Source organism: Tenrec ecaudatus, chromosome 1 (genome assembly GCF_050624435.1).
Source record: "Tenrec ecaudatus isolate mTenEca1 chromosome 1, mTenEca1.hap1, whole genome shotgun sequence".
Classification (NCBI taxonomy): Eukaryota; Metazoa; Chordata; class Mammalia; order Afrosoricida; family Tenrecidae; genus Tenrec; species Tenrec ecaudatus.
Window position 1 is genome coordinate 24189349 of NC_134530.1, and position 25920 is coordinate 24215268.

Below are 25920 nucleotides of genomic sequence, written 5' to 3' on the forward strand. Positions count from 1 at the left end.
TCCACAATCAATGTTCACGGGAGCAGCGGTCAAGAGATCAAACACGCTGCACGAGGGGAATCTGCTGCACAAGACCGCTTGTGCGCAAAAGACTGCGGAAAAGCAAGGGTGTTACTTTGAGGCCTACAGTGCGCCTGACCCACGCCACACTTTCAGTTGCCTTATGTGCATGTGCCACTTGTACAGTGCACACAGAAGACCAAGGCAAAGTCGGTGGCTTTGAATCGTGGTCCTGGCCAAGCTGACTGAAAGTACCATAGATGGCCAAAAGAATAACTGTGTCTTGAAGAGGTTATGAGCAGAGAGTTCCTTAGAGGGAAGGGTGGTGAGACTTTGTCTTACATTCTCTGGACTTGTCAAGAGAGACCGGTCCCTGGAGAAGGGTATCGTGTTTGGTAGAGGGACAGAGGACAAAACAGGAAGGCTGTCAAGGAGAGGCACTGACACCGTGGCTGCCGCAGTGGGCTCAGGACTAGGAACAATTGTGAGGATGGCACAGGCAGGGTTTCTTGTCTGTTGTGTGGACGATTGCCGTGGGTTGGCACCGACTTCATGGCCACAGCAACGGTGTCTGTACGAGCAGTGACAGGGATAACGCTAGTGTCGGGAGCCTCCACTGTAGAAGCAGCAGTGGTGGCAGAGGTCACAGGAGCCAGGGAAACCTATCACTGCTTGCTGGGCACTCGTTGCCATCACGTGGATTCTGGCTCGTGGCGACTGTGCTCCACACAGGTCTGCTTGTAACTTTCATTGTGATTTGGGTGGAAGTTTACAGATTACTGTTCCATTCCACCGTGCATCCGTGTATGGTTGTATGTTTTATTACAATCCCCACCACCTAACAACACTAATTCCTCCGTAGTTTTCCATTTCCCTTGGTCTGCCTCTCTTATCCTTTCTTGAACGTTGGGCAAATGACTTTTTTATCTCTAAGGTGTGTGTACCTCACTGGTGTGTGTGTGTGTGTACCTCTTTGGCCTGCCTGTTGTTTGGCTAAACGTTGGACCACCGAGGTGGGTTTCAGGCTTAAAGGTGACTGAAGGTCATGATCTCAGGGCTTCCCAGCCTAGTCTTTTACGGTTTTGAGTTTTGACATCTCTCCCGCTTCATTCAGGACTACTGTGATCGCCTTCAGAGCAGCTGGTGGGGGTAGCCGGGCACCATCTAGTTCTTCTGGTCTGTTTGTAGAGGAAGAGGTTCACACTGTGCATTTGTCCTCTGCATTGTGTCCACGAGACTTTGCTTTTGCTTTTTTTGCTTGCACTGGATGGGGGGAGAGCAATCGATGGCCACTCACAAGCTTTTGTGACCCTAGTTGCTACTTTCTAAAGTAGGATGTGGGACATTTCTTTGTGGGCTATATTGTGCTGACTTTACTGTCCCCCAGGAGGGAGGCCCTGGTGGCATAGGGGTTATGCATTGGGCTGCTAACTGCAAGCTCAGCAGCTCAAAATGACCAGCTGATCTGAGGGAAAAAGGGAGGGCCACTTCCATAAATACATTACAATCTCAGAACTCAGGGGCTGGTCTACCCTGTTCTATAGGTTTGCTATGAGTCAGCATTGCCTCAGTGGCAATGGGATTATTTGGGGGTTTGTTTGTTTTTTGTCCCCAAAGACTATAGACCAGTGCACTTCTAAGTCCACTGGCACATTCCCTGACAGGGCTTGGTTTGGATTAGAAGTTTTCATCCCTTTGTCCCCAGTATGCTGTTATATTCAAGGATATATTTGTAACAAACACACACACAGAGTTGTTAGGGTCCATTGAGTTGATTCTCATCTACAGTGACCAAATGTACAACAGAATGAAACACTGCCCAGTCCTGCGCCATCCTCACAATTGCTCCCATGCCTGAGCCCATGGTTGAAGCCACTGTGTCAATGCATCTTGTCTTTCCTCTTTTTAACTGCCCTTCTCCAGGGACTGGTCTCTCCTGACAACATGTCCAAAGTACATGAGACCGAGTCTCGCCCTCCTGACCTCTAAGGAGCACTCTGGCAGTCCTTCTTCCAAAGAGGCAGCTGGGTAGGTAGATGAGACAGTTTCGTTTGCCTTTCCACACCATGAGCTTGCCAGCCTGTGTATCAGCTCATAGAGTATTGTCATTACAGAATTTTGTCTGTGATTGAATGTGCCTTGGAAGGTTTTCATTCTTGTGCCCCTCCCAGTGGCTCCTGGGGGTTTGAGAGCTGTGACCTTTCAGAAGCAGGTTGCCAGGCCTTTCTTCCAGGGTGCCTCTGTGTTGTCAACCCTCCTGACCGTTTGCTTCGTCCTGACACTACTCAGGAGCAGTATTAGTAGTGGTAACAATGCTGCTGACAGCACTCAAGGCTCTTGCAGTGATGACTAAAGTCAATGGGGTCCGTTGCGGCAGCAAACACTCCAACAGTGGTAGTAGAAGCCACTCAGGGCCGTGGTTGTTGGGCAGCGATTTCAGCAGTAGCAGTAGTGGGAATAAAAAGTGGTGGCGTGCACTGCAGCTTCAGCGGACAGGTCAGTACTAACGTCGGCGTGCACTGAGCACCTACACGTGTCGCGAGGCAGCGAAGGTCCCATTTTACGGATGAGAAACACGGAGGCCCGGTAACTTATCAGAGTCGCGGGCGTCCGGTTCCCGCCGGGCGTGCCGAGCCCACCTGCCCAGGGCGTTCGGTCCGGTGCCCGGCCGCCCGGCCCCGCCGCGGCCTCCCGAGCGAGGCTCCAAGTCCGCACTGGGCTCCTTCCAGGACCTCACGGGGCAGCAGTTGGGACAGGACGTTCTCGCGCGGCCAACGCGACGGCAGTTGGAAGCCCCGCCCCTCGCGCGTGCGCGGTACGCGTCCCGTCGTCCCGCTCGGCTCCAGGCGTCGGGCGCGGTTGGCGGCGTCTGCGAGGGGCGCGCGCGCCTGCGCCGGCGTCGGGCTCGCGCACGCGCACCTGCGCCGACGTCGGGCTCGCGCACGCGCACTCGGCGGCGGCGGCGGCGGCGGCAGCGGCGGTTCCTGCCCGGCTCGAGCGGCGACGGTACGGCTCCGGGCAGCCGGCGTGGGGCAAGGCGGCGGCGGCGGTGAGACGGTGTGGCGGCGGCTCTCGGTCCAGATCTCGGCGGCGGGAGGTTCAGTCCGGCCCAAGGCGCGGCGTTAGTGGTGCCTGCGGCCTGCGGCCTAGGTTTCCGCGCGGCGGCGGACTCGAGTACAGGCGGAGCGGCCAGGCCCGCGGTCCCGGCAGCGCCATGAGCGTGGAGGCATACGGGCCCAGCTCGCAGACTCTCACCTTTCTGGACACGGAGGAGGCCGAGCTTCTGGGCGCCGACACACAGGGCTCCGAGTTTGAGTTCACCGACTTCACCCTTCCCAGCCAGACTCAGACGCCCCCGGGCGGTCCTGGAGGACCCGGGGCCGGCGGCGCTGGAGGCCCGGGCGGCGCGGGCGCTGCGGCCGGACAGCTCGACGCGCAGGTAAGCGGCGCATGGCGAGCCGGAAGCGGCGGGTCTCCGCGCCTGCCAGCTGCCATCTCCCACTCCCGGCCGACCCGGCGCGGGCTCCAGCCCAGCCGGCCCTCGGTGGCCGCCCTCGGGTTTCTTCTGGCCTGCCCCGGCCCCCCTTCGATAGGTTCCAACACCTGCCCCGTGAACCTGCCCTTCGAACCCGCCCCCCCGCCCTCCGAAGGGATTTGGAGGTTTGCGGCCCGACTTCCCGCTCTGCCGGGGATCCCCTTGGACATGTCCAGGGCTCCCCCCCAGCCTGCCTCTCACCCCGTTCTGAACGGATCTGGGGTGCCCTGCCCAGGGTTCAAGCCCCCACCCATCCCGTCTCTTCTGTTCTGGGTTTCCTCTCTGGTGTGCCTCCTTATCTCCTCTCTCCCAAATGAGTCCAGGGTTACCTGCTGTTCCAGCCATGTGAGGTGACCCGTTCCTAGGTCCAGGCCCTGCCCTGGGCTCCCCTGTACGTGTCTGTTTCCTCCAGCCTGTTCCAGGGCCCCTCTGACCAGTCCTGGTTCCCCATTCTGAACAGATATGGGGTGACCTGCTCGTTTCCCTCTGGCCTATTGGCTGCCCTCCCCCACCTGTGGCCTCCACCAGCTGGGCACCCCCATTTAGGCACATGTTCACATGTTCCCAGCCTGGGCACCTGGCAAGCAGAGGGTCCTGGCTTCCAGAGCAGAAGGGCCTATCACCTCTGGTTTCCGACTCTCACACCAGCTGGTTATTAAGATTGTTCAAGAGACAGGTTACATTTTGTTTTTCTTTCTTGCATGGCTTGTTGTTGAAACCGACCTGTTACATAACTCACTCGGGAGGCCGGCCTTGGAAAAGTTGGGTTCAAGAGTTTTGTTCTCCAGTGGGGTGGTGTCTGTGGGTATTATTAAAGTGGGCCTGGCCCGTCAGAAGCTTTGTTCCTTTTTAATGATATGACTGACTGGTCAGAAGGACCACAGCAGGCCTTTGAGTTTGGGTTTGGGCTATGGGCAGCACAGCTGCAGGTACTTCCTGGACCTGAGCCCTTGCCAGACTGGGAGCTGTGCAGGCCCCAGGCTCAGAAATGCTGGCTGCTCAGCTCCCTTCTTCAGACCCATCTTCATCCTTTACCAGCAAGCCTTCTCTGCCCGGAGCCTGCCCTTCCACGTCCCTTCCGGGAGTCTCACTACCAGGGAGGGTTTCAAGGCTCACCTGTCTCAGGTGCATTCCTGGGAGAAGATCGACAGCCTGGGCAGTGGGGAGCCACCCGCATCCTCAACCCAAGGGGGGGGGGCTTCTATTCTAGTCGGTGAGTCACTCCCGTGGGTAGACCACCCACTTGGGCTTTCTTTTAGCTTCTAGGAGCAGCGGAACATACTTGACTCATTCTAACCCCAGATTCCTCAGAATAGAAGGGCAGGGCACCGGGGAGAACAGGTGTGTGGAGATGGGAGTGGGGAGGGTTGCAACCTTGTTTGCATTTGGGCGTACTGGGTGGGAGTGAGGAGGGTGCGCTCGGTGAGTGGGCCATAGCCTCAGTTTCGGCAGCTGTCAGACAGGGACAGCAGTATATTGTTCTAACTCTGTAGGTCACAGAGGAGCCCCGGTGGCATAGTGGGTTTGGAGTTGGACTGCAAGGTCAGCGGTTCAAAACCACCAACTCCTTCTCAGAAGAAAGATGAGACTTTCTACTCCTGCAGAGTTAAGAATCTCAGAAACCCACAGGGGCAGTTCAGCCTGCCCTGTAGGGTCTCTGTGAGTCGGAATCAACTCCATGGCAGTGAGAGTCAGGGTGCAGGGAATCAAAAAGCTAGTGTGTGAACGGACAAGGTGGTGCTGCCGGTGGTTTCCGCCCGGTGCCGGTGCTCAGGGGGCATCTTCTGTGGAGCAGGCTGCTTGTGAAAGGCTGTTGCGATATTGCGAATCCCTTTTTAACTGGAGCTGTGAGACGAGACAGCAGGCTGGGGCGTCTGGGGTGGCCTCAGGCCCTCACTGCGCTGAGTTCTGTTTGTGATTAATTGCTGGGCGTGCTCTCCAATCGATTTATGTTCGTACACCTGAGCTTTGAGATGTACAAAATGAGCGCTTTATGTTGCTCCGAGGAGGTAAACGTGGCCAGGCTCTCTGGAGTTCTGTTGACAGAGGTTTTTGGGCCTCAGTGACAGTTAACCCCAGTGGCATAAGGGTTTTTATTTCCGGGCAAAGGTGTCCCCACCCACCTGTTGGCCTACCTCCTGGGGGAGGAGGGTGGATTCTGTGGGGGCTGCTGGAGGGTCTGTACTGGGCACTGGGAAAGTGTGTGAGAGGCATTGGAAAGTGGCCGCCGGTTGATTGGCTCCTGTGCCAGTTGGGGGCGTGAGTTGGCTGGATTGTTTGGGAAAGGTTTCCCTGCTTGCCCTCAGGAGTTGGCTGTGGAGCTAGCTTCTGTGGAGAGCACTTGGGGCTACGTGAATCCACAGCGCCCTTGTACAGTTGAGTGGCATTTGGTTCGCTCATGGGTTTTACAACCATTGTCAGTTGTGCAGGGAGCCCTGGGGCATAGCGGTGCTGCGTTGGGCTGGGATGCACCAGGTCAGCTGCTCCTTGGGAGAAGTGTGGGCGCTTTCTACTCCTGTGAAGAGTTACAGTCTGGAAACTCATGGGGGCAGAGTGTTTTTTAATCAGTTGTGCAACTGTAATCAATTTTAGACTCTTTCCAAAAGAACGCCTGTGCCCTTCCTCGCTCTCTCCTGCAACCCCTGATCGCCCCGCAGTTCGCTTTCTGTGTCTCTGAATGTGCCTGCTCCAGATGGACCCCGTGAGTGAAAGCAGGCCTATGTGCTCTCAGGGCTGTTCCAGGTATCAGAGCTCCCTTCGTTCCTGTGGGGGAATAATACTCTGGTCTGTAAGGGCGGGCCTCCTGGTGTTACCTGTCATCCACTGGTGATGCTCGGGGTATTGCCACTTTGGAGCTCCTGTGGAGAGTGCTGCTGGGGACATGCCTCTTCGTGTGGACATGTGCACTCCTTTCCGGTGGGTAGATTCTTGGGAGCAGAAGTGCAGGGGCACAGGGAGGCTCCATGTGTAACTGTTGGGGAAGTACCCATCTTTTCCAATGTCTGTCAGTCACCTTTTTTTTTTTTTAACGGTTGAGTTCGGCTTTAGACCTGAAGGGTGACAAAGGACTGTGGTCTTGGAGATTCCACCAAGACCAGTAAGCCCTGGTCTCTTGGGATTTTGAGTTGTTCGACATTTTCCCCTCCACTATCCAGGACCTTTTGACCCCTCTCAGAGCAGTTGGTCATGGTAGCTGGGCACCATCAAGTCTGTCAGGTCTCGGACCGGGGGACCACTGTTTCCATTGGGCAAATTGTTTCCCTTTGGCTTTTGGTTCTCGCCATTCTCGTCCTCCAGGCAGGAGAGACCCTTAGCTACTCCTTAGGCAACTGCTCTGGAGTGTTTATGACCCCATTTACTGCTTACCAAAGTGGAATGTAGAACATTGCTTTTGAATTATGTTATGCCAGCCAACCTTGGTGCCCTGAGATCCCTGGGCCAGCACCTCATTGCCTTAAATTGTCCGGGAAGTTGAATAACTGTACCCTGTCTGCCTCACACTCGGGTGTAAGCAAAGTTACATACGCGTGGACAGAGACCTCCTGTGGGACCTATCCATGGTCCCAGGTGTGCTCCCACTCTCCCGTTACAGATCAGCTAGTGTGGGATGCAGGGGTGTGTGTGTGTGTGTGCGCATGTGCGTGCGTGTGTAAGAAAGTATTTTCTACCATTGATGTCCTAGCCCACCCCCCACACGGCGCCCCTCCGTTTTGTTTTCTCGGTGGAAATCGCCTACCTTTGCTGGTGAAATCTTTTGGTGCACCTAAGTGTCTGGTCTTTAGGTCCCAGTTACCTGGTTTGTCCTCTTTAATGTCCTTCGCTTTAGCCATTGACCTAGACTGTGCCAGTGTCCTGTGCAGCGGATTTCAGCATCACCCTCTTCCAGGAGATCGTGTGCCAGCTAGGGGCCAGCGTGACTGCTGGGTGGTTCAAATAGCAGGCGCTTTGTTTATCAGATGAGGCCAGTGTTGGCAAAGCCCCTGAAGTCCTGGGGTAAGCGCCCAGACCCTGCCCTCCAAGTGTCCTGCTCCTTCCACCCCTTCTTTGAAGAATCGCTGCTGGTGGACAGAGCCCCTGGCCCTCCGAGGTAGACACGGCCCCTGGTTGTTGCTGTGGGCGTGTTCCCTGCCCCAGCCTTCAGTCTCTCACTGCCACGGAGCCCATGCCGACCGACTACAGTGATCCTACAGGACGGGGTAGAAGTGCCCCTGTGGGCGTCTTAGACTTAAGTCTTTGCAGGAGCAGAAAGCCCCATGTGTCCCGCCCTGTCCCTCAGCGATGCGTGGCTTCAGACTGCGGACACGCTCACTCTGCTGCTAGGGTTCCCTTGTCTTCAGAGGACTCACGAGTCGTCAGCCGGGAAAAGGCGCCCGCCTTTGATACAGTCTGCAGCGGGCAGAGGTCCCACTGGACTGAAGAAGAGCTCTTAGCGATTCCAGGCGAGAATAGGGTGCTCTGTTGTGTAGCGTTGCCACACATTGTGTCTGCTTTATAAAAGTGCCCGGGACGCTTGCTCGGTTTCGCGGTCTCCCTTAGGCTTGAGTGGAGGGTGCGTGGTCACTGGTGAGAGGCGAGAAGCTTCTTGGGAAGACACGTACCTGCCTGCCTGGGTGTCGGCCCGAATGACACGGGAGCACATGTCACGTGGAGAACTGGAGCCCGTTGCTAATGGTTACTTGTGGTGAGCAGCCACCTGGAACACCCGAGTGGACAAAAGATGAAGTGCCTGTGGCGAGAGGCTTGTGGGCAGGGACGTACCTTTAATAGGAACCCAACTGTCTGTACCGGTGACTGGACGCTGTGTGTCCTTCCTGGTTTGTTCTGTCTCCTGGAGCAGGCCTGGGCTGGACCTTGCCCCCTTGCCCCAGCGTCTGGTCTCTGTGGCCGCCTGCCCCCTGCTTGTAAGAAGAGTCTCTAGCCCGGTGTACAGCAGGCCAGCCGCCAGTCTCCAAGGTCCTTCTCCGCCCCCCTCGGTGTGGGCAAGGCTGGACTGTTCTGCGTGCAGAGCGAGCAGAGTGCCTACCACTCTGCCGAGAGTGGGCCCGGACAGCCCGTGCTGCCAGCGGGCGGGAGCCCAGTGATGTTTCCCACAGCGATGTCTCACCGAGCTCTCTGTACACTGTGCCTTGAGGCAATCAGTGTGAGGTGACCCAGCAGTCTCTCTTGGAAGGTGTTTGCTGGGGTCATTTCCAAACTGCCAGGACACCACAATGAGCAGAAGGGGGGGACAGGTTCCCTGAGGTGGCCAGTGGGGGTGGGGACACTCCAGGGAGGTGAACGAAAGGGCTCTGAAACCAGATTCGGCATGTGAAGGAAAGTTAACCAAAATATTAGCAAGATCGGCTTCCTTCACAGACCATTTATCCCAGTGGCCCCCCAGAGGAAGGCGTGTCCGTCTGGTGTAATCCCTGGGAGATGAGCTGTCATGTCTTGATAGTGGCGCTCTGTGGTGACGTGTACTGCACTGACGGGGTAAGTCACTCCGCCCCTGACTTCACAGTGCTCACACAGCACGCTGGGATTGTTTCCTGGCCAGGGGTGTCGCCGGCAGGAGTGGTTAGAACACCAGACCTCCTCTGTAGATTGGCTTCTTCGCACAACTGGTGGCCCCTCCTCCCTGTGCCGGGAGCTGAGAGCTGTCCACGTGGGGCTTCGTGTGAGGTGGCCGGCACAGCCAGCCTGGCCTCACATCTGTCTCATTGGCTTCCTCACCACCAGTGCTGGGGAGAACATCTTGATCGCCTTGAGAAAGTGAGCCCCTGGCCGGCTGCCATGCCTGGGCATCACAAGGACCCCAGAAGGACCGGTGACTGTGGAGCAGTGGTTCTCAGTCTTCCTGATGCCTCCACCCTTTCACACAGTTCCTCATGTGGTCGTGACCTCCAACCATAACATGATTTTTATTGCTACTTCATCACTGTCATTTTGATAGTTATGAATCGGGCGATCCCTGTGAAAGGGTTGTCAGACCCCTCCCCAAAGGGGTCACGACCCACAGCTTGAGAAACACCGCTGTGGAGAGAGGCAGATGGGAAGGGACCACTAGACGCCGATCCAGCGTGACCTCCCGTGTTCAGGAGGTGCTCTTGGTGGCTGCTCCACAGGGCTCGACAGGCCAGAGAGGGCCCAGGCGCAAGGTGGCGTGGTGCTCTTTTGGGGGCATGTAGGCTGCTAGGTGCGGGGTGGCCTCAGGGACAGGACAGCAGAGAGAGGTGCACAGCAAGGTAGGGGTGCCCAGTGGCATGCGTACCAGCGGTTCCTGCTGTAGTGCTCATTGGACTTGAGCCTCTTCCCCCCACTCAGTGGGGAGCCGGGGTGAGCAGACTCCCAGTCTTGCAGATAGAGCAGGGCAGGGGGAGGCCTTGTCAGTCCTGGGCTGGGGGCTTATGCTGTGGAGCCTGCTGTGTCAGTCAGCACACGGGCTCACCCTCCTGGGCCTCCATGCCTTTGCTCAGCTCAGAACGATGGGGAGCTGGGCAGCTGGGACTACGAAGGGCCAGGTAGTAGCCCTCCCTCTGACGGCAGTGCTGGGGCACCGGCAGTCTCAGGCGTTGTTGGGGTGGGAGCTGGTGGCCTGTGAGGCACAGCCCTGTGGGCTCCTGCTGACTGGGTCCATAGGTCTGCAGTGTCTAGTCACTTGTTGGCTTTGGGCACCAGGCTACATGGGTGGAAGGGCTGTCCATGCAGTCCTGCTTGTCTTCTGTAAGGCATAGGACAGCGGTTCTCAACCTGTGGGTCATGACCCCTTTGGGGGGGTCGAACCCTTTCACAGGGGTTGCCCGATTCATAACAGTAACAACATGACAGTGATGAAGCAGCAATAAAAATGTTATGGTTGGGGGTCCCCACATGAGGAACTGTGTGAAAGGGTCACGACATGAGCAAGGATGAGAACCGCGTCTCCTGTGTGGGAATTCAGGGGACAGCCCAAAACCAGGAGACCACCGGGGTCCTTGCTTCAGACCCCTCAGTGCTTTCTACCCGTGTAGAGAAGGCGCCCAGACCCCTACAGGAGGCTGCACGCAGGGGCAAGCACAGCCTTTTGATGTCAGAGAAGAGCCTGCGTGGGGTTTAGGGGTCACCTGACACGGGGCTTGTATGGAAACTGTCAACCCCTGCGGGGTCCAGCAGCATGGCGTCACTGTCCCCTCCTTGCCTGTCATCCTCTGAGGGGTTCTTCTCCAGACCTGAGCCCACGTCGGTGATGGCCAATCACAGGGCTAGATAGGGCCGCTTTGAGGGCCGTGGGCTTTGTACTGGACACAGCTGTGTGGTGGGGCAGACAGGTGCAAAAGGCAGAGAGGGCTCTTCACAGTGGCACAGTGTGGAGACAGTGAGTGTTCGTGACGGGCCTGCCACCATCACCCGTTGCCACCACTCACTGCCTCCAACAGACCCTGACAGGGCTTTCGCTGGAGCCCGCAGCCTTGGCAGGGCCCGCTGTGGTGGCTGCAGTCTACGCGCGTGCCCCGCCGTGGTCAGAGCCCACGTTTGCGTGGTCAGACTGGTGGCTGCAGGAGATGAAAGGCCCTGTGTGGCCCGCCCTGTGCTAGGCTCTGGGTGAGAACACTGTCACCGCCCTTGGTGCTCTGCTGGCGGAGCGGGCCTGTGAGGGGCCTCGCCGAGGGGTCTGCACACATGTGCTTTAGGAGGAGGAGAGCATGAGGGTGCATGCAGGTGTATGTGCTTGCCGTGGTGGCTGGGTGCTCAGCTGCGGGAGGCCTCGCTCCTCTCCCCATTTTCCTTGTGTGGAATGGAGGATGGTATTTTGTTATTGACGTGCTTCCACAGGTGCTGCACGTGCAGCTCAGCACTGGGAGGTGCTTAGCTAGAATGCTCCTTAGAAGCCACGAGGCAAGATAGTCAGTGTCTTCCGTGCTTTGGCCAGCTTGTCCGTCCAGGGAGAGCAGTCCCTGGAGGACACCGTGCCTGGTCGGGTAGAGAGGGACAGGGACAAGATGGGCTCGGACAAACTGTGAGGGTGGCCCAGGTCCGGCAGGGTCTCCTGTGTCACACACCGAGACCTTTTCTGAATTGTTCTTTTCGTAAACGTAACCCCATCCTGTCTCGTCTCTCTAGGTGCTCTGGTCCGTTTGGGCCTCTGTAGCTAATCGGCCTGTGCCTGCCACGGATGGGCTCTAACTTAGCAGTCTGAGAGTGGCCCGTCTCCCCGTGCTGTGCAGAGGGCTGTCCTGACTCAGCAGCCCCCAAGGCCGACATGCTAACCACAGGGCTGGCCGCTTAAACTCGCCGGATGTTCTGAAGGAGGAGGATGAGGCTGCCTGCTCCCTGCAGATTTTGCCTCAGACCCGACCTCAGGGTCATTTAGTCAGCAGGGACTCCCTATCAGTGGGTTTGGTTTTAAGGTAACTTCAGGCAATAATTTTGATTTAAGGTTTAATGACATCTAATAAACCTTGGGGTAAAGAACTGACAGGGAGTCCGTCCCAACTCTGCATTTGTGTTGAGGGGAGGTGGGAAGAGGTGCTGGGCTGGCCCTAGGGAGCCCCAGGCAGGGTGAGGAGACTGAGGACGGGACGTGCCTGCAGAGGGCATCCGGGTGCCAGGGGCTTAATAGCACCTGGTTGGTGCTTGCACGGTTCTGATGCGTCTGGTCTGAAGTGTCAGGTCGGGCGAGGAGCTGACACGGGAGGGTGGGATGCTACCGTTGCTGTAGGTGCTGCCTTGTGTGGGCGCACCCAAGGGCCTCCCAGCAGGAGCCTTAGCTCGGAGGTGGAGGTGGGAAGCAGAGCTGGTGCTTCCAGAAAGCTCCTAGGTGCAGGTGGGGATGGTACTGGTAGGACCTTCCTCTGTGGGGAGAGGGAGGCAGGCAGATGAGTATGTAAGCGTGCTCCCTCTCTCTGCCTGCCTTGTCGCTGACACACGGTGGGCCCTCTCTGGCCAGTGGCTCATTCATCTAGTTCCGAAGGTCGGATGGATTTCTAAATTACTGTTTGTGTTAAAGCGCTCAGAGGGTACGAATTACTACCCAGTTAGCGTGCATGCGCGAGCGGCCTTGTACCCCTGAACCCCAGCCTTGGCAGTGGGAAGCAGGCCTGCCAGCCCTCATACTTCAGTTGACCTGCTGCCCCGGAGCTGTCAGTGTGGGCGTGGCTTTCTGTCTCTTCATGGTGAGCCCAGTTGGGTGAAGGGGGACGGAGGCGCGTGCATCTGTGTCACCCCTCTTTGGTCTGATGTTTTGGGAGTGTGGCGGTGCCCGTGGCACCAGGGTTCTCGTCTGTGCGGGAGCTCAGGCAGGTCCTCCTCTTGTGCAGGGCTAACCAGCCTGCCTCGGGCGAGCGTGTGGGTGGGTGTGGCACAGCCTTCTCCGGAGGGCCTATGGGCGGCTGCCGTCCCCGCTCCCCCCACTTGCTGAGTGGAGCACAGCTGCGGGCATAGTGAGGCCCAGCTGGCCATCGTCTTGCAGCTCGCCTGCTTGCCGTGCTGCACAAACTGTGCTTATGTCCGCAAATGCAGACAGGCAGGGGTCTCCTGCAGGTAGGTCACCCAGTGTGTGGCTGACAAGTACCACATATCCCCATGGCTGTGTGGGTGTGTGTGAGAGCAAAGTGTTTCTAGATCCCTATCAGGGTTGTGCCCCATGCCACCAGGGTCGGCCTGGAGAGGGGGTGGGGGGGGCGGTTGGTGACAGGACGTCAAACCAGCAGGATGCAGGGAGGGCGGTGGGGAAACTACTGAGGGTTCAAGGCAGGAGGTCTCCTGAGCTGGTGCCACCACCTTATGCCCTAGGTTGGTGGGCCCGAGGGCATCCTACAGAATGGGGCCGTGGACGACAGCGTGGCTAAGACCAGCCAGTTACTGGCAGAGCTCAACTTTGAGGAGGACGAGGAGGACACCTACTACACCAAGGACCTCCCTGTCCATGCGTGCAGGTAAGTCGGCCGTCGTGGGCAGCATTGGGCTCTGCCAACGGGGCAGGCTGCTCCACTGGGGCTAAGCTATGCGGCTCTGTTCGCTGTGCAAGCCGAGGGACCCAAGTCCGTGGTGCACCCAGGTTCCTGATATAGGAAGTGTGTTCATGCCCTCGGGCTCCCAGTCACCCAGCTGGTGGTGTGGCCCCCACTTTCCAGGGTTCCCTTGCTCTCCAGAAAAGACCCTTCTTCCATTTGGGAGTCTGGGTCTGGAGGCCAGGGATGGTCCTTCTACAAAGTGCACCCTGAAGTGGCCAAGATTCTAGAAAAGCTAGTGGTCACTGACTAGACCTGTCCTCTGGACCAAATTTGGAGACTGTTTCCAGAACAGATCCCTTCTTCGGGTCCTGACGAGGAAGTGGACAGGACTCAGCTGCAGACACCTCTAGTAGGCAACCAGGAGGCTCTGTTGGCTCTGGTCTGGCCTCTTAGACACAGTCACTCCAAGCGGCTTCTCTCTCCAGCCTGTGCTGGCCGCAGAGCGCCTGCGGGCGCCTCCTTGGTGCGGTTGCAGGTGGTGCAGCCCAGCCTGGCCCTCTCCCAGGATCCCCCTAGCAGACGGGCAGGAGGAGGGTTCCAGCCCCCAAGTTTGAGCTGGGAACCTGGCTGGCTGGGAGCCTCCAGCTCCTTGGCGCAGACTGCAGGCAGGGTTGGTTTTCTGAAGCACAATCCCGGCCCCCCCGCTCCTTGGCTGGTCGGGCTGCTCTCCTGGGAGAACAGTGCCCTCTATTGGCAAGGCTCGCGATAGCAGCTGAACCGTGTTTTGTCTTAGGGCAGCAACTGTCTGTCTCTGCAAGGTCACTTCTGAAACTGAATGAGAAGTGGCCTCAGCATGTCCAGCCTGCGTCCCGCCAGAGGGCCACTTGGCTGCTGGGTGGTGGCCCTGAGGCAGCCCTGCTGTCCCTGTGTTTCTGGGGTTGAGCAGCATGTGGGCACTGTGCATTTGATTTTGTTATTGGGGTGGTTGGGTTTGAATATTTGTGTTTAATGAAAAACTTAGAAATGTTGTAAAAGGAAAGAATTTTACATCCAGCCAAATTAAAACCAGAAGGTGCCTGCCTCTGATTGCCGCTCTTGCCTCCTCAGTTACTGTGGGATTCATGACCCCGCCTGCGTGGTCTACTGCAACACCAGCAAGAAGTGGTTCTGCAACGGGCGTGGGAACACCTCCGGCAGGTTGGTTACCCCCCTGCCAGCCGGGGTCTCGGTGTGCGTGGTAGAGCCATCAGTGGGAGCAGTCTCAAGCCCCTCCAGCAAGCCCGGCCTTCCTCCTCCTCAGTGACAGACTTAACGTGAACCAGATGGTGGTGTGTGCTCGCCTTGATGCAGTTAGCAAACTTGATTTATTCTCTGTGGTTCTTTTTATTATGCAAGGAGGGTTGGCTTCATTCAAAGTCCCGTTTATATTTATATTTTTCGGCATGATGAGCCCCTGGCACGCCTGCTCATCTTCATTACAGTGAGGCCCGCCGAGCTGCCTGCCTGGGAACACGTGCCTGGGATGCCCTCTCGGGGCTGAATGAGGCGCCCCAGAGGGTTGGATCAGTTCTGGCCTTCCTATCGGCTGGTCACGAGCCGGCCTGGTGCCTGTGTTGAGGGGACTGGTGTTGGTTGGGCACTGAGCAGCAGGCAGCTGGGAGGAGCAACCGTGTTGCGGCTCCAAGGCTTGCTCGGGGAGAAGGAGAATGACAGGCACGGATAGGAAAACGGCCTGAGGTCATGTCCTGTGTTGCCCAGGGTGCTCACCCAGGGTGCGGTGGTCTGCTGGAGGTCCTTGGGGAGGAAGGACAAGACACATACACTCAAGCCCCTCCCTCAGCATGCTCTGGTGATTGAGGTGTTGCTTTCTTGGCATATACCTCTGCAGGAAAAGCTGTTTAATAAAACCTACTTCCTGTTAAGTCCAGGCCAGTGAGCAGGGCCCTGTACAGACAGGCTCCCCTGCCAACTCCAGTAGGCAGTGTCCAGCCAGCTTAGCCCAGTGATTTGAGCCGGGGGCCGTTGGGACTGCGGTGGCCAGAGAAGTGGATGAGGAAGGCCTAGGGACGGGGGCTCTGGAAGGGCCTCTTGGTGCCTGAGCTAGAGCTGGCAGTGGGGTGTGCAGAAGTGAAGGGAGAGGCCCATGGGCTCCTCCGGTCTTGAGGCCTGGAGCCCACGTCAACCCGTTGGGTAAAAGGGCCCGAGATGGCTGGCTGGAGTCAGGGGTAGGCTGTGGGTTGAAGAGAAAGGACAAAAGGAGGAAGAGATCTTCCGCTCAAGGAGGAGTGTGCCACCCCACAAGTTCCTTCCTGGGCTGTCCTGTGTTCTTCGGGGCAAGGTGGAGGCAGGCATGGGGCTGCAGGGAGCCACGGCAGGGCCAGGAGAGTGAGGAGGCCTTCACGAGGCAGCCATGGCCGTGACTGGCTCCGGCCTGGCAGGCTTGACTTAGGAGCCAGGTCAGGGGAGTTGGCCTCAGAGAAAGCGGGAGAGAGAGAATGCAGTGGGAAGCCAGGGAGCAGGGCGGGAGTGGTGGTTGTGTGTGTGTCGGGCTGGAGGATGTGACCATTGTGTCACCTGGCTGCAGCCACATCGTCAACCACCTCGTGAGGGCCAAGTGCAAGGAGGTGACGTTGCACAAGGACGGGCCACTGGGCGAAACGGTGCTGGAGTGCTACAACTGCGGCTGCCGCAACGTCTTCCTGCTCGGCTTCATCCCTGCCAAGGCCGACTCGGTCGTGGTGCTGCTGTGCAGGTACGGGCTGGGCCGGGCCGAGCCGCGGAGCTCTTGGTGGGCACAGGAGGCCCACGGCGCTGTCCCCACCCAGCCAACCTGTGTCCGGGGCCCTTGCAGGCAACCATGCGCCAGCCAAAGCAGCCTGAAGGACATCAACTGGGACAGCTCGCAGTGGCAGCCACTGATCCAGGACCGTTGCTTCCTGTCGTGGCTGGTGAAGATCCCCTCGGAGCAGGAGCAGCTGCGGGCACGGCAGATCACCGCGCAGCAGATCAACAAGCTGGAGGAGCTCTGGAAGGTAGGCCGCCAGGGGCAGGGTGCAGACTGAACCAGAGGTAGACTGCGGGGAGCATGCCAAAGGGGTGGGGTCTTGGGCACAGGTAGCACTCGATAGTCGTGTCGCTAGAGGGCTGATCCTTGTCTTTTGGTAACAGAGAGCTAGGTAGGCCTTGGGCTGGGTAAGGGTGTGCAGTGGGCAGGAGAAAGGGCAAGGGGACAAGACAGCGCCATCGAGCCTATTGCAAGTGGCCCCGAGGCTGTGGCCCCCAGACAGGTCAGTGTGGAAGGACTCTAGGAGGGTGCCACAGGCCATGCCCCCCATAGAAGCCCTGCTTGATGCTGGACACAGGAGTCCTGAGGGGGAGAGGTCTCATTCGATGACACCCTAAGGAGAAAGTACAAACACAGATGGATTTGCACCTGGGATGTGAGTCCCAGGCAGGTGCCCCCAAGGACTGTCTGACAGGATGCTGCCCACCCAAGTCTTTCTCCTGGGGGAGGCCATGTGCTCCTAGGGCAGGGAAAGGGGAGACCAGAGCACCCAGGCTCCTCTCACCACCTCGAAAGCCATCAGGTGCCTCCCAGGTGGGCTGGGGAGGTGGTCCAGCCCAAGGAGAACAGGGGGGGACGTGCGCTGTGCTGGCCACAGGAGAACCCGTCAGCCACGCTGGAGGACCTGGAGAAGCCAGGCGTGGACGAGGAGCCGCAGCACGTGCTGCTGCGCTATGAGGACGCCTACCAGTACCAGAACATCTTCGGGCCGCTGGTCAAGCTGGAGGCCGACTACGACAAGAAGCTCAAGGAGTCCCAGGTGAGGTGGCTCCACTGGAGCACATCGCCTTCGGCCTCACGGGGGCCAGCGTGCCCTGGCTGCCTGCCGCTGCCCCTTCTCAGCTCCCCAGAAGACTCCGTCTGCCTGTGAGTCTGGGCAGCACATTCCCACTGAGGGCCAGTGGGCAGGTAAGGCTGTGGGGACTGACTCGCCTCTTGTCTTCCGTGTGCTCAGACTCAAGATAACATCACGGTCAGGTGGGACCTGGGCCTTAACAAGAAGAGAATCGCCTACTTCACTTTGCCCAAGACTGACTCTGGTAATGAGGATTTAGTCATAATTTGGTTAAGAGGTGATTGTTTAAGTTTTAAAATATTTGGACCATAATAGCATAAGTGCCCATCCCTGTAAAGCCCCCCTCAATTTCACCTTCCCTTTGGATGGGGCCGCGGCAAGGGTGGAGGCACTAACCGTGTCCCATCTTTCTTCCGGAAGACATGCGGCTGATGCAGGGGGACGAGATCTGCCTACGCTACAAGGGGGACCTGGCGCCCCTGTGGAAAGGGATCGGCCACGTCATCAAGGTCCCTGACAGTATCCTCCACGCCCGGAGCGCTGGGGCGAGCAGACAGGTGGGGAGGGCCAGGAGGGCCGCACAGCCATGGCCAGAGTCTCTTTACCAGTGGGAATTACCCCTCACCCCCTCCCCTTCCCCCGCGGCAGAGGGCGTGTGTTTGTGCTTGTCTCTGTGGCTTGGGGAGCCCGTGGCAGTCGGGGTGCACCCAGCCTGACCTGCTGGCCTCGCTTGTCTCTCAGACAAGCTCCTCACGAGCACGAGGTCCTGAGTGCAGGTCCCTGAGCCTGGAGGGTGGGGCTGTGGCCGGGGGCGGGGGCCTGGGGCCATGCACGAGAGCACAGTCGCGCTGTGAGGAGGGGCTGTGGACGCCTGGTGGGCAGGACTCCGGCCGGAGAGTCCACTTTCCGAGGACACCCCCTTAACTCAGCACACAGACTACGGCGACGAGATTGCGATTGAGCTGCGGAGTAGCGTGGGCGCCCCGGTGGAGGTGACCCACAACTTCCAGGTGGACTTCGTGTGGAAGTCGACTTCGTTTGACAGGTGGGTGGGTGTGCTCCCCCCACGTGGCCCACACCCTGGGTTGCGGCAGCCCCGGGCCTGGGCCTCTCGCTCACCACAGGCTCTCCTCCCAGGATGCAGAGTGCGCTGAAGACGTTTGCGGTGGACGAGACCTCCGTTTCTGGCTATATCTACCACAAGCTGCTGGGCCATGAGGTGGAGGATGTCATCATCAAGTGCCAGCTGCCCAAGCGCTTCACAGCCCAGGGCCTCCCCGACCTCAACCACTCCCAGGTCCGCACCAGCCCCGGAGCCCGACCCTGTCTTAGTGGGCGGCGGCGGGGAGTGTGCTCGTCTGACCGCTCGTGTGTTTGAAGGTGTATGCCGTGAAGACGGTGCTGCAGAGGCCTCTGAGCCTGATCCAGGGGCCGCCGGGCACTGGCAAGACCGTGACCTCAGCCACCATTGTCTACCACCTGGCACGGCAAGGCAATGGGTAAGCAGGGAGTGGGGTGGGGGGAGCATGGGCCACGGTCACACAGGCTGCCCTGCGTGTCTGCCTATCAGTGGTTGAGGAGGGTTTCGTGGCGTGGCATGAGGTAGTGGTGCTGCTTCTGTTGGGCACTAAGACCAGGCCGTCCCGGGTGTGCTGCAGGCCCGTGCTGGTGTGCGCCCCCAGCAACATTGCGGTGGATCAGCTGACGGAGAAGATCCACCAGACAGGGCTGAAGGTGGTGAGGCTCTGCGCCAAGAGCCGGGAGGCCATCGACTCCCCCGTGTCCTTCCTGGCGCTGCACAACCAGATCCGGAACATGGATAGGTAGTGGAGGCTTGTGTGCATGGAGGGGGAGGGAGGTGTGGCCCCGCCCCTCCCTCTCACGGTCTGTGGCTTCCAGCATGCCAGAGCTGCAGAAGCTGCAGCAGCTGAAGGATGAGACCGGGGAGCTGTCGTCGGCCGACGAGAAGCGATACCGGGCCCTGAAGCGCACTGCTGAGAGGGAACTGCTCATGGTGCGTGCAGCTCGCTGCTGGGCGGGAGGGAGTGCCCTGCTCAGCACATGGTGGCACCTGCGGGTCAGCTGGGGGAAAAGACAGACACTCCCTTTTGCTCGGTGTCTCTGTCTATCTAGTTTGGGGTGTCGGCTTGTCTGAATCACGAGCTTTTCAAAGCAGCCTGCTTGGCTGGGAGCCTGGGAAGCGGATCTAGAACTTTCTCTCAAAGAGTTTGTGTTACTCTGAGTGGACTAGAGAAACAAATTTATGGACACACATATGTATGTAAGAAAGAGGTTTCTATACAAGAGCAATTGAACATGGAGAAAACATACCAGCCCAGTCCAGATCAAGTCCGTAAGCCCGACTTCAGCCCATCTGTCTGGTACCAATCAGTAAAGTCCTTTTCGAATTCAAGAAATGCGTGCAATGACGCTGAATGCAAGACGATCACAGGCCAGTGGGTAAAGTCTTGGATCCAGTGGTATTGTAACCATCTCAGCGCTGGCAGGGCTTTCCACATGGCTTCTCCAGTTCCCAGAGCACCGAGGTCTATCAGCGTAGTGCCATGTGTCTTGTCAGTAGAGCGTCTCAGAGAGAGACAGACAGACAGACACACTCTCCCGCCTCCAACAAGGAAATCCAGGAATTCCCAGAATTCTCGGGGGGAAGACCATGACCACACAGGCCTCATTGGCTATACAAAGATTTGACAGACTAGACTCCACCCCTTCACTCGTAATCCTCTCAAATTGACGCCAAGTGATGTAACTACCGCAGAGTGAAGCCACACCACAAGGGGAGGCTCCTTGAGGTGCAGTGTCCCCTGGATTCTTGGGGCCAGGGTCTACCTGATGCCGCCTGTGGCTCAGGCCCCAAGGACACTGCAGGTAAGAAGGCCCTGTTCTCCCACAGAACGCGGACGTCATCTGTTGCACGTGTGTGGGCGCAGGCGACCCTCGGCTGGCCAAGATGCAGTTCCGCTCCATCCTCATTGACGAGAGCACGCAGGCCACCGAGCCTGAGTGCATGGTGCCCGTGGTCCTTGGGGCCAAGCAGGTAAGAGACCGTGTGCCTTGGCAGGATGTCAAGAACCCTTTTTGCTGTGCAAGATTGACTCTGGAACATGTGGGCTTCCTGTCCGGCAGGGCAGGTGAGGCATGGGCCCAGGAGAATTATGGTAGCCACTCTGCCCATAGAGGGCAAGTGCCCGGGGCACATGGGGAACTGGTGTTCCGCCTGCCTCTGTGGGCATCAGCCCTGTGAGACATGTCTGCTCAAGCCCCTCGCTTCTCCTCCCCCTGCAGCTGATCCTCGTGGGCGACCACTGCCAGCTGGGCCCTGTGGTGATGTGCAAAAAGGCGGCTAAGGCCGGCCTGTCACAGTCGCTATTCGAGCGACTCGTGGTGCTGGGCATCCGGCCCATCCGCCTACAGGTGCAGTACCGGATGCATCCTGCGCTCAGCGCCTTTCCCTCCAACATCTTCTACGAGGGATCCCTGCAGAACGGTGTGACTGCAGGTAACAGCTGCCCTCCTCTCCGTCCCCCCCTTGCTCTCCTCCCGGCCCACAGTGGCTCTGACACCGGCTCTGTTTCCCTGGCAGCGGATCGTGTGAAGAAGGGCTTTGATTTCCAGTGGCCCCAGCCCGACAAGCCCATGTTTTTCTACGTAACTCAGGGCCAGGAGGAAATCGCCAGCTCCGGTACTTCCTACCTGAACCGGTGAGCACGATTAACCACCCCCACCACATACACAGAGCCTCACTCCCACAAGGAGTCTCCTGGTTCGATGCCACAGCCTGGGCCTCTGCCCTGGGCCCAACACTGATCCCATGGGCATGTGCTTCCCTAGGACGGAAGCTGCCAATGTGGAGAAAATCACTACAAAGCTGTTGAAGGCGGGTGCCAAGCCAGACCAGATTGGCATCATCACTCCCTACGAGGGCCAGCGCTCTTACCTGGTGCAGTACATGCAGTTCAGCGGCTCCCTGCACACCAAGCTCTACCAGGTATTGCCACCATGCCCCCTCCACCCCCAGAGCACCAGGAGGACCCTCTTCTGCCTGCCCCTTTTACCCACGGGGAAACTAGCGATTCGCAGAGAAGCTCGGGAAAGACCAAGTCGGGCAGCAGCTGTGAAACAGTCACACGGCCAGGGCCATTGGAGTCCTCAGGGTCTGCCCTATGGGGGGGCCCAGATGGGGAAGTCAGACAGCCGGGGGGTGGGGCAAGGCCACCTGTTGCTGAGAGCGGCACCCCTTTCAGGAAGTGGAGATCGCCAGCGTGGACGCCTTCCAGGGCCGCGAGAAGGACTTCATCATCCTCTCGTGCGTACGCGCCAACGAGCACCAGGGCATTGGCTTCCTCAACGACCCCCGGCGCCTCAATGTGGCCCTGACCAGGGCAAGGTACATGGACACCCTTTAGTGCTCAGCCTGCTCACAGGCCCTCCACCAGGGGGTAGGGCCCCCAGAGGGCTTCACAGCAGGCAAGGAGCCTGCCCAAGGGGCTGGTCTCGCAACTCACGGGCCTTGGTCAGTTGGTCTGCGGTGACTTTTCACTGGAGGAGGCCCAGAGAAGGGATCCTGCCCTGCCGGGGAAAGGTCCAGCTCTGGTCCCATCTGTGCCCTGAGAACCAGAGCAGTGTGTCCCTGAGGCCTCCGCTCATGACCTGACAGGACATCAACTGTCCAGACACCTGGAGCTGGGCCAGTCCCACAGTGGTGGCCCCTGCCCTCCCAGGTCACAACAGCGGCATGTCTGCCAGGTCTGGGGCTGGGGGCTGAGGGAAGGGCTGGAGACACCCTTCTCCGAGTCCTCTCCCTGGCAGTCCTCCCATCCAGGTCACCTGCAACGTCCCGGCCCTTCCTTTTCTGAGCAGCAGCCCTCGTGCCAGAGGACACACTGGCTCTGACCAGGGCCCTCTGGTGACCACACACAGGTACGGGGTCATCATTGTTGGTAACCCGAAGGCCCTGTCGAAGCAGCCCTTGTGGAACCACCTGCTGAACTACTACAAGGAGCAGAAGGTGCTGGTGGAGGGGCCTCTCAACAACCTGCGCGAGAGCCTGATGCAGTTCAGCAAGCCGCGCAAGCTGGTCAACACCATCAACCCGGTGAGCGGGCAGGGCCCCGGGCCCCCACTAGGCTCATCCAGGGGTGGCAAATTCCTCACCGGTGTGCCTCTCTGCAGGGAGCCCGCTTCATGACCACCGCCATGTATGACGCCCGTGAGGCCATCATCCCAGGGTCCGTCTACGACCGCAGCAGCCAAGGCAAGTCGGCAAGGAGAACACACACACATACCTGGGTTGGCTGCCCCTCCACTGAGTCCCTCCTTCAGTGGTGCGTGTCCGCCCTCCACCCCCAGTTCCCAGCCCTCAGTCCTCTTGATGGCCTGGCATGTTTGGGGCTCGAGGTGGGGTCTGGACTGAGGCTGACGGCCTCACTGTGCCCTCCCTGTCCAGCTTCCCACGCTCTCAGCAGGAGTTTCCCCAGCACCACACTGCAGGCTCTGGGCTAGCATGGTCTTCAGCCCCTGTGGGCTCCTGCCTCGGTGCCTGGTACTCCCAGGAGCTTCCCCATGCCGCTCAGCCCCTCCTCGCGGCCTCCTTCCTTTTCACTGAACCCAGTGGTGGGCCTTGTTTCTTGTGGGTGGGTGAGGAGAAGTGTCCTGTGAGCTTCCAGCAACTCCTCCCTGCCAGGGAGCTCTGCCTGCTCACTGTCAGCCGGGGCGGTGCAGAGCCCAGGGAGAGCCTGCCATGGCAAGGACTTGATCCTGCCTTGCCACTTTTAGCTGCTCCTGCACTTGGCACTCAGGCCAGCAGGCCTCCCACCTCTGGGTGCTCGTCAGTCACCTGGGCAAGGCCCAGGCTCAGCTAGGATGGAGCGCGGGGGTTGCCCTTCAGTCTCCCTTGTGCAGATGAGGCAAAGGGTGGGCCCAAGCAGCACGCCACCCCCAGCTGCAGGATGGAGTCGAAGGTGGGCTCCTCTGTTGACACCTTGGAGGGCGGGGCTTGGGCCTTATCCTTCTCCCTTGCACCCCCAGGTCGTCCCTCAAGCATGTACTTCCAGACCCATGACCAAATCGGCATGATCAGTGCAGGCCCCAGCCACGTGGCGGCCATGAACATCCCCATCCCCTTCAACCTGGTCATGCCACCCATGCCGCCGCCCGGCTACTTTGGGCAGGCGAATGGCCCGGCCGCAGGTAATCCCTGTCCCTGCCCCTGTCCACCCGCCTGCTGACAGGGATGCTGCCACCTTGCTGCCCATCACCCTGTTCTCTTCCAGGCCGGGGCACCCCAAAAGGCAAAACAGGCCGCGGAGGACGTCAGAAAAACCGCTTTGGTCTCCCGGGACCCAGCCAGACCACGCTCCCCAGCAGCCAGGCCAGCCAGGACGTGGTCTCACAGCCCTTCTCGCAGGGCGCGCTGACACAGGGCTACGTCTCCATGAGCCAGCCCTCACAGATGAGCCAGCCAGGCCTCTCCCAGCCGGAGCTGTCCCAGGTGTGTTCAGCCACCAGGCCCGTGTTGTCTGTGTTTCCTGACCCTGCTTTCCTCGGGGCTCACCCCCCCACTTTGTCTTCCAGGACAGCTACCTCGGGGATGAGTTCAAGTCCCAGATTGACGTGGCGCTGTCACAGGATTCCACGTACCAGGGAGAGCGGGCCTACCAGCATGGCGGGGTCCCTGGGCTGTCCCAGTATTAGAAGGCAAGCCTGGGGGGAGGGAGAGGGGGAGGCTGCACAGGCCCAAAGTCCCCGGGCCTGGTGGTCGACACAGGGAGGGGCGGGCAGGGGTGGGGCGGGGGCCTGGGCAGGTGGTCCTCGGGCATTGTGGTAGTGTGGGTCTGCTGGCTGCTGTCCCTGGGGACCCTGGGTCTACCTCGGTCACCCTGATGCTCCTCCCCTCACCTGCAGGCAGCGGCGGAAGAGCTAAGCGACGTGGCTTAGTGCATCAGCATCTTATTCTGGGTAATAAAAAATAAAAATAAATGGATACCTGTTTTCCACTGCTAAAACTGAAGCACCACTGTGAGCAACAGGAGAGGGGAGAGGAGCAGCGAGGGAGAGGAGGAGGAGGAGGAGGAGCAGCGAGGCCACGCGCCACTGCCGGCCCACGGCGAGGAGACAGAGAGTGCCGACGTGCCCGCCCGCCCCCGGCGGCCCAGCCTGAGGCCGGGCTCCTGCGTCCACATGCGTCCACCCGGGTCTGCGAGCGGGCGGGCGGGCAGAAGACCCTCAGCTCAGAGTAGCCCTTTCCTCTGTTCTTGCTTTTATTTTCTTCTGTCGAAAGGGGACTACGTTTTAGCAGGAGAAACTCCACACTTCGTGCAGATCGGGCTCCTTGGGGGGTGTGGTGAGCCCTGCCATCTGCTGCCGCCGCCCATGTTCTGAAAGGGTTTCATTTGACGAAAATAATGGTGTTTGGGATTTTTGTTTTGTTTGTTTGTTTTATTATGTTTTTTAAAGATTGTTTTAAAGGAGTACTGAAAGCTACACTTTTCCTAAGTTTCTCTCTAAAATCTTAGCGGTGGACCTGGGAGATAGAAGAAGCTTCCAGAAGCGAAGTTTAAACAAGCCAACAAAACTCAAAATTGGGACGGCACCCATATGGACCAGAGCGAGCGAGCGGGAGGAGCATTTTGGGGTCTAGCTTCGGCGTCAGCCTGCGTTAAGGCGAACGGGGCCATGAGCCGAGCTCTGCTGGACTCTGAGCAGCAAAGCCGCCCCTTGGCAGGCGGGCAGGCCCGCCGCCCTGAGCCAGTGCTCCAGGCCCAGCCAGGAAGAGCCTCTCATGGGGACAAGGGCCTGGCAGGCAGAGAGACCAGAGGGTGGGAACGCAACCACCCTGCTGGAGGCTGTTCCCCTGGCCCAGGACCCATCTGGAGAACTTATCAGAAGGGCGCCTACGAGGTCCCTGGGCCTTTCCCAAGAGATGGGCCACCACAACTGGACCCCCTTCATCCGCGAGGCGCTCGGCCACAATGGGGTTGGGCCTGGTGTTTTGGGAGAAGCACATTCAGAGGAGCCTGTGTGGCGGGCATAGCAGGGTCAGCCCGTTGCCAGGGCAGGGCACGCAGCCTGAGTGAGGCTGTGAGCGGTTCTGGTTGCTCCTGGCAAACTGAAGTTGGGGCTTGGTCTCCCTGGCACCCACTTACTTGGTGACCCAGAGCCCTGTGGCTGTCACTGGCCCAGCCCTGCCCCTACCCTCTGCCCCTTGGTCGAATGCTTTGCCTCGGCTCGCGCTTTCACTTTGTTCTGTGCCTTGGGAGCGACGCTCACCCGCGTGGGAGATCCTGGAGTGCTCTCCAAGGCCATGTAACTCTTGATTTTTGGTCAATTTGTTTTAAGCTGTTTTGTCACCAATAAAATATTAATAAGCAGCTCTGGTGTTGGTTCTGGGGAATGGGGCTGTGGGAATGGGCAACTCCGATGTGCAGGGAGGTGGGGGCTCTGGGGACAGGCCCCGCTAGAGCCAGCCCAGGAGCAGCGCTGACAGCTCTAGCCAGGCTGGGGACTGAACTGAGGGCTCAAGACTTTGAGCCAGTGTCATCACACCCAGTAAGCACCCCAGCTCCCCACCCCAGAGGAAGTGCAACCCGTGAGGAAA

General features: G+C 59.0%; 1 protein-coding gene across 4 annotated transcripts; it reads left to right on the plus strand.

Annotated features, from left to right (window-relative positions):
* Positions 1-2958: 2958 nt before the first annotated feature.
* Positions 2959-25688, plus strand: UPF1 (UPF1 RNA helicase and ATPase). Of its 4 annotated transcripts, none has more exons than XM_075549055.1 (24): positions 2959-3439; positions 13286-13428; positions 14554-14643; positions 16031-16198; positions 16298-16478; positions 17109-17270; positions 17466-17583; positions 17727-17863; positions 18236-18351; positions 18444-18603; positions 18687-18805; positions 18965-19129; positions 19206-19320; positions 20218-20361; positions 20610-20823; positions 20908-21025; positions 21156-21312; positions 21569-21711; positions 22245-22419; positions 22497-22578; positions 23352-23513; positions 23597-23814; positions 23898-24020; positions 24228-25688. In XM_075549055.1, exons 1-23 carry the CDS (start codon positions 3215-3217, stop codon positions 24015-24017), a joined length of 3432 nt encoding a protein of 1143 aa, XP_075405170.1. In that variant the 5' UTR covers positions 2959-3214; the 3' UTR covers positions 24018-24020; positions 24228-25688. The 4 variants fall into 4 exon arrangements, with proteins under 4 accessions (XP_075405170.1, XP_075405172.1, XP_075405171.1 ...); XM_075549057.1 differs by having other exon boundaries at positions 2960-3439; positions 17727-17825; positions 18243-18351; XM_075549056.1 differs by having other exon boundaries at positions 2960-3439; positions 17466-17550.
* The last annotated feature ends 232 nt before the right edge of the window (positions 25689-25920 follow it).

Excerpts from the sequence above, each read along its gene's own strand:
- UPF1 (XM_075549055.1), top strand. The coding sequence starts at position 3,215 with ATGAGCGTGGAGGCATACGGGCCCAGCTCGCAGACTCTCACCTTTCTG. Across the intron at positions 18,806-18,964 it reads CTGGCACGGCAAGGCAATGG|GCCCGTGCTGGTGTGCGCCC; the intron begins GTAAGCAGGGAG and ends GGTGTGCTGCAG. Across the intron at positions 19,130-19,205 it reads CAGATCCGGAACATGGATAG|CATGCCAGAGCTGCAGAAGC; the intron begins GTAGTGGAGGCT and ends TGTGGCTTCCAG.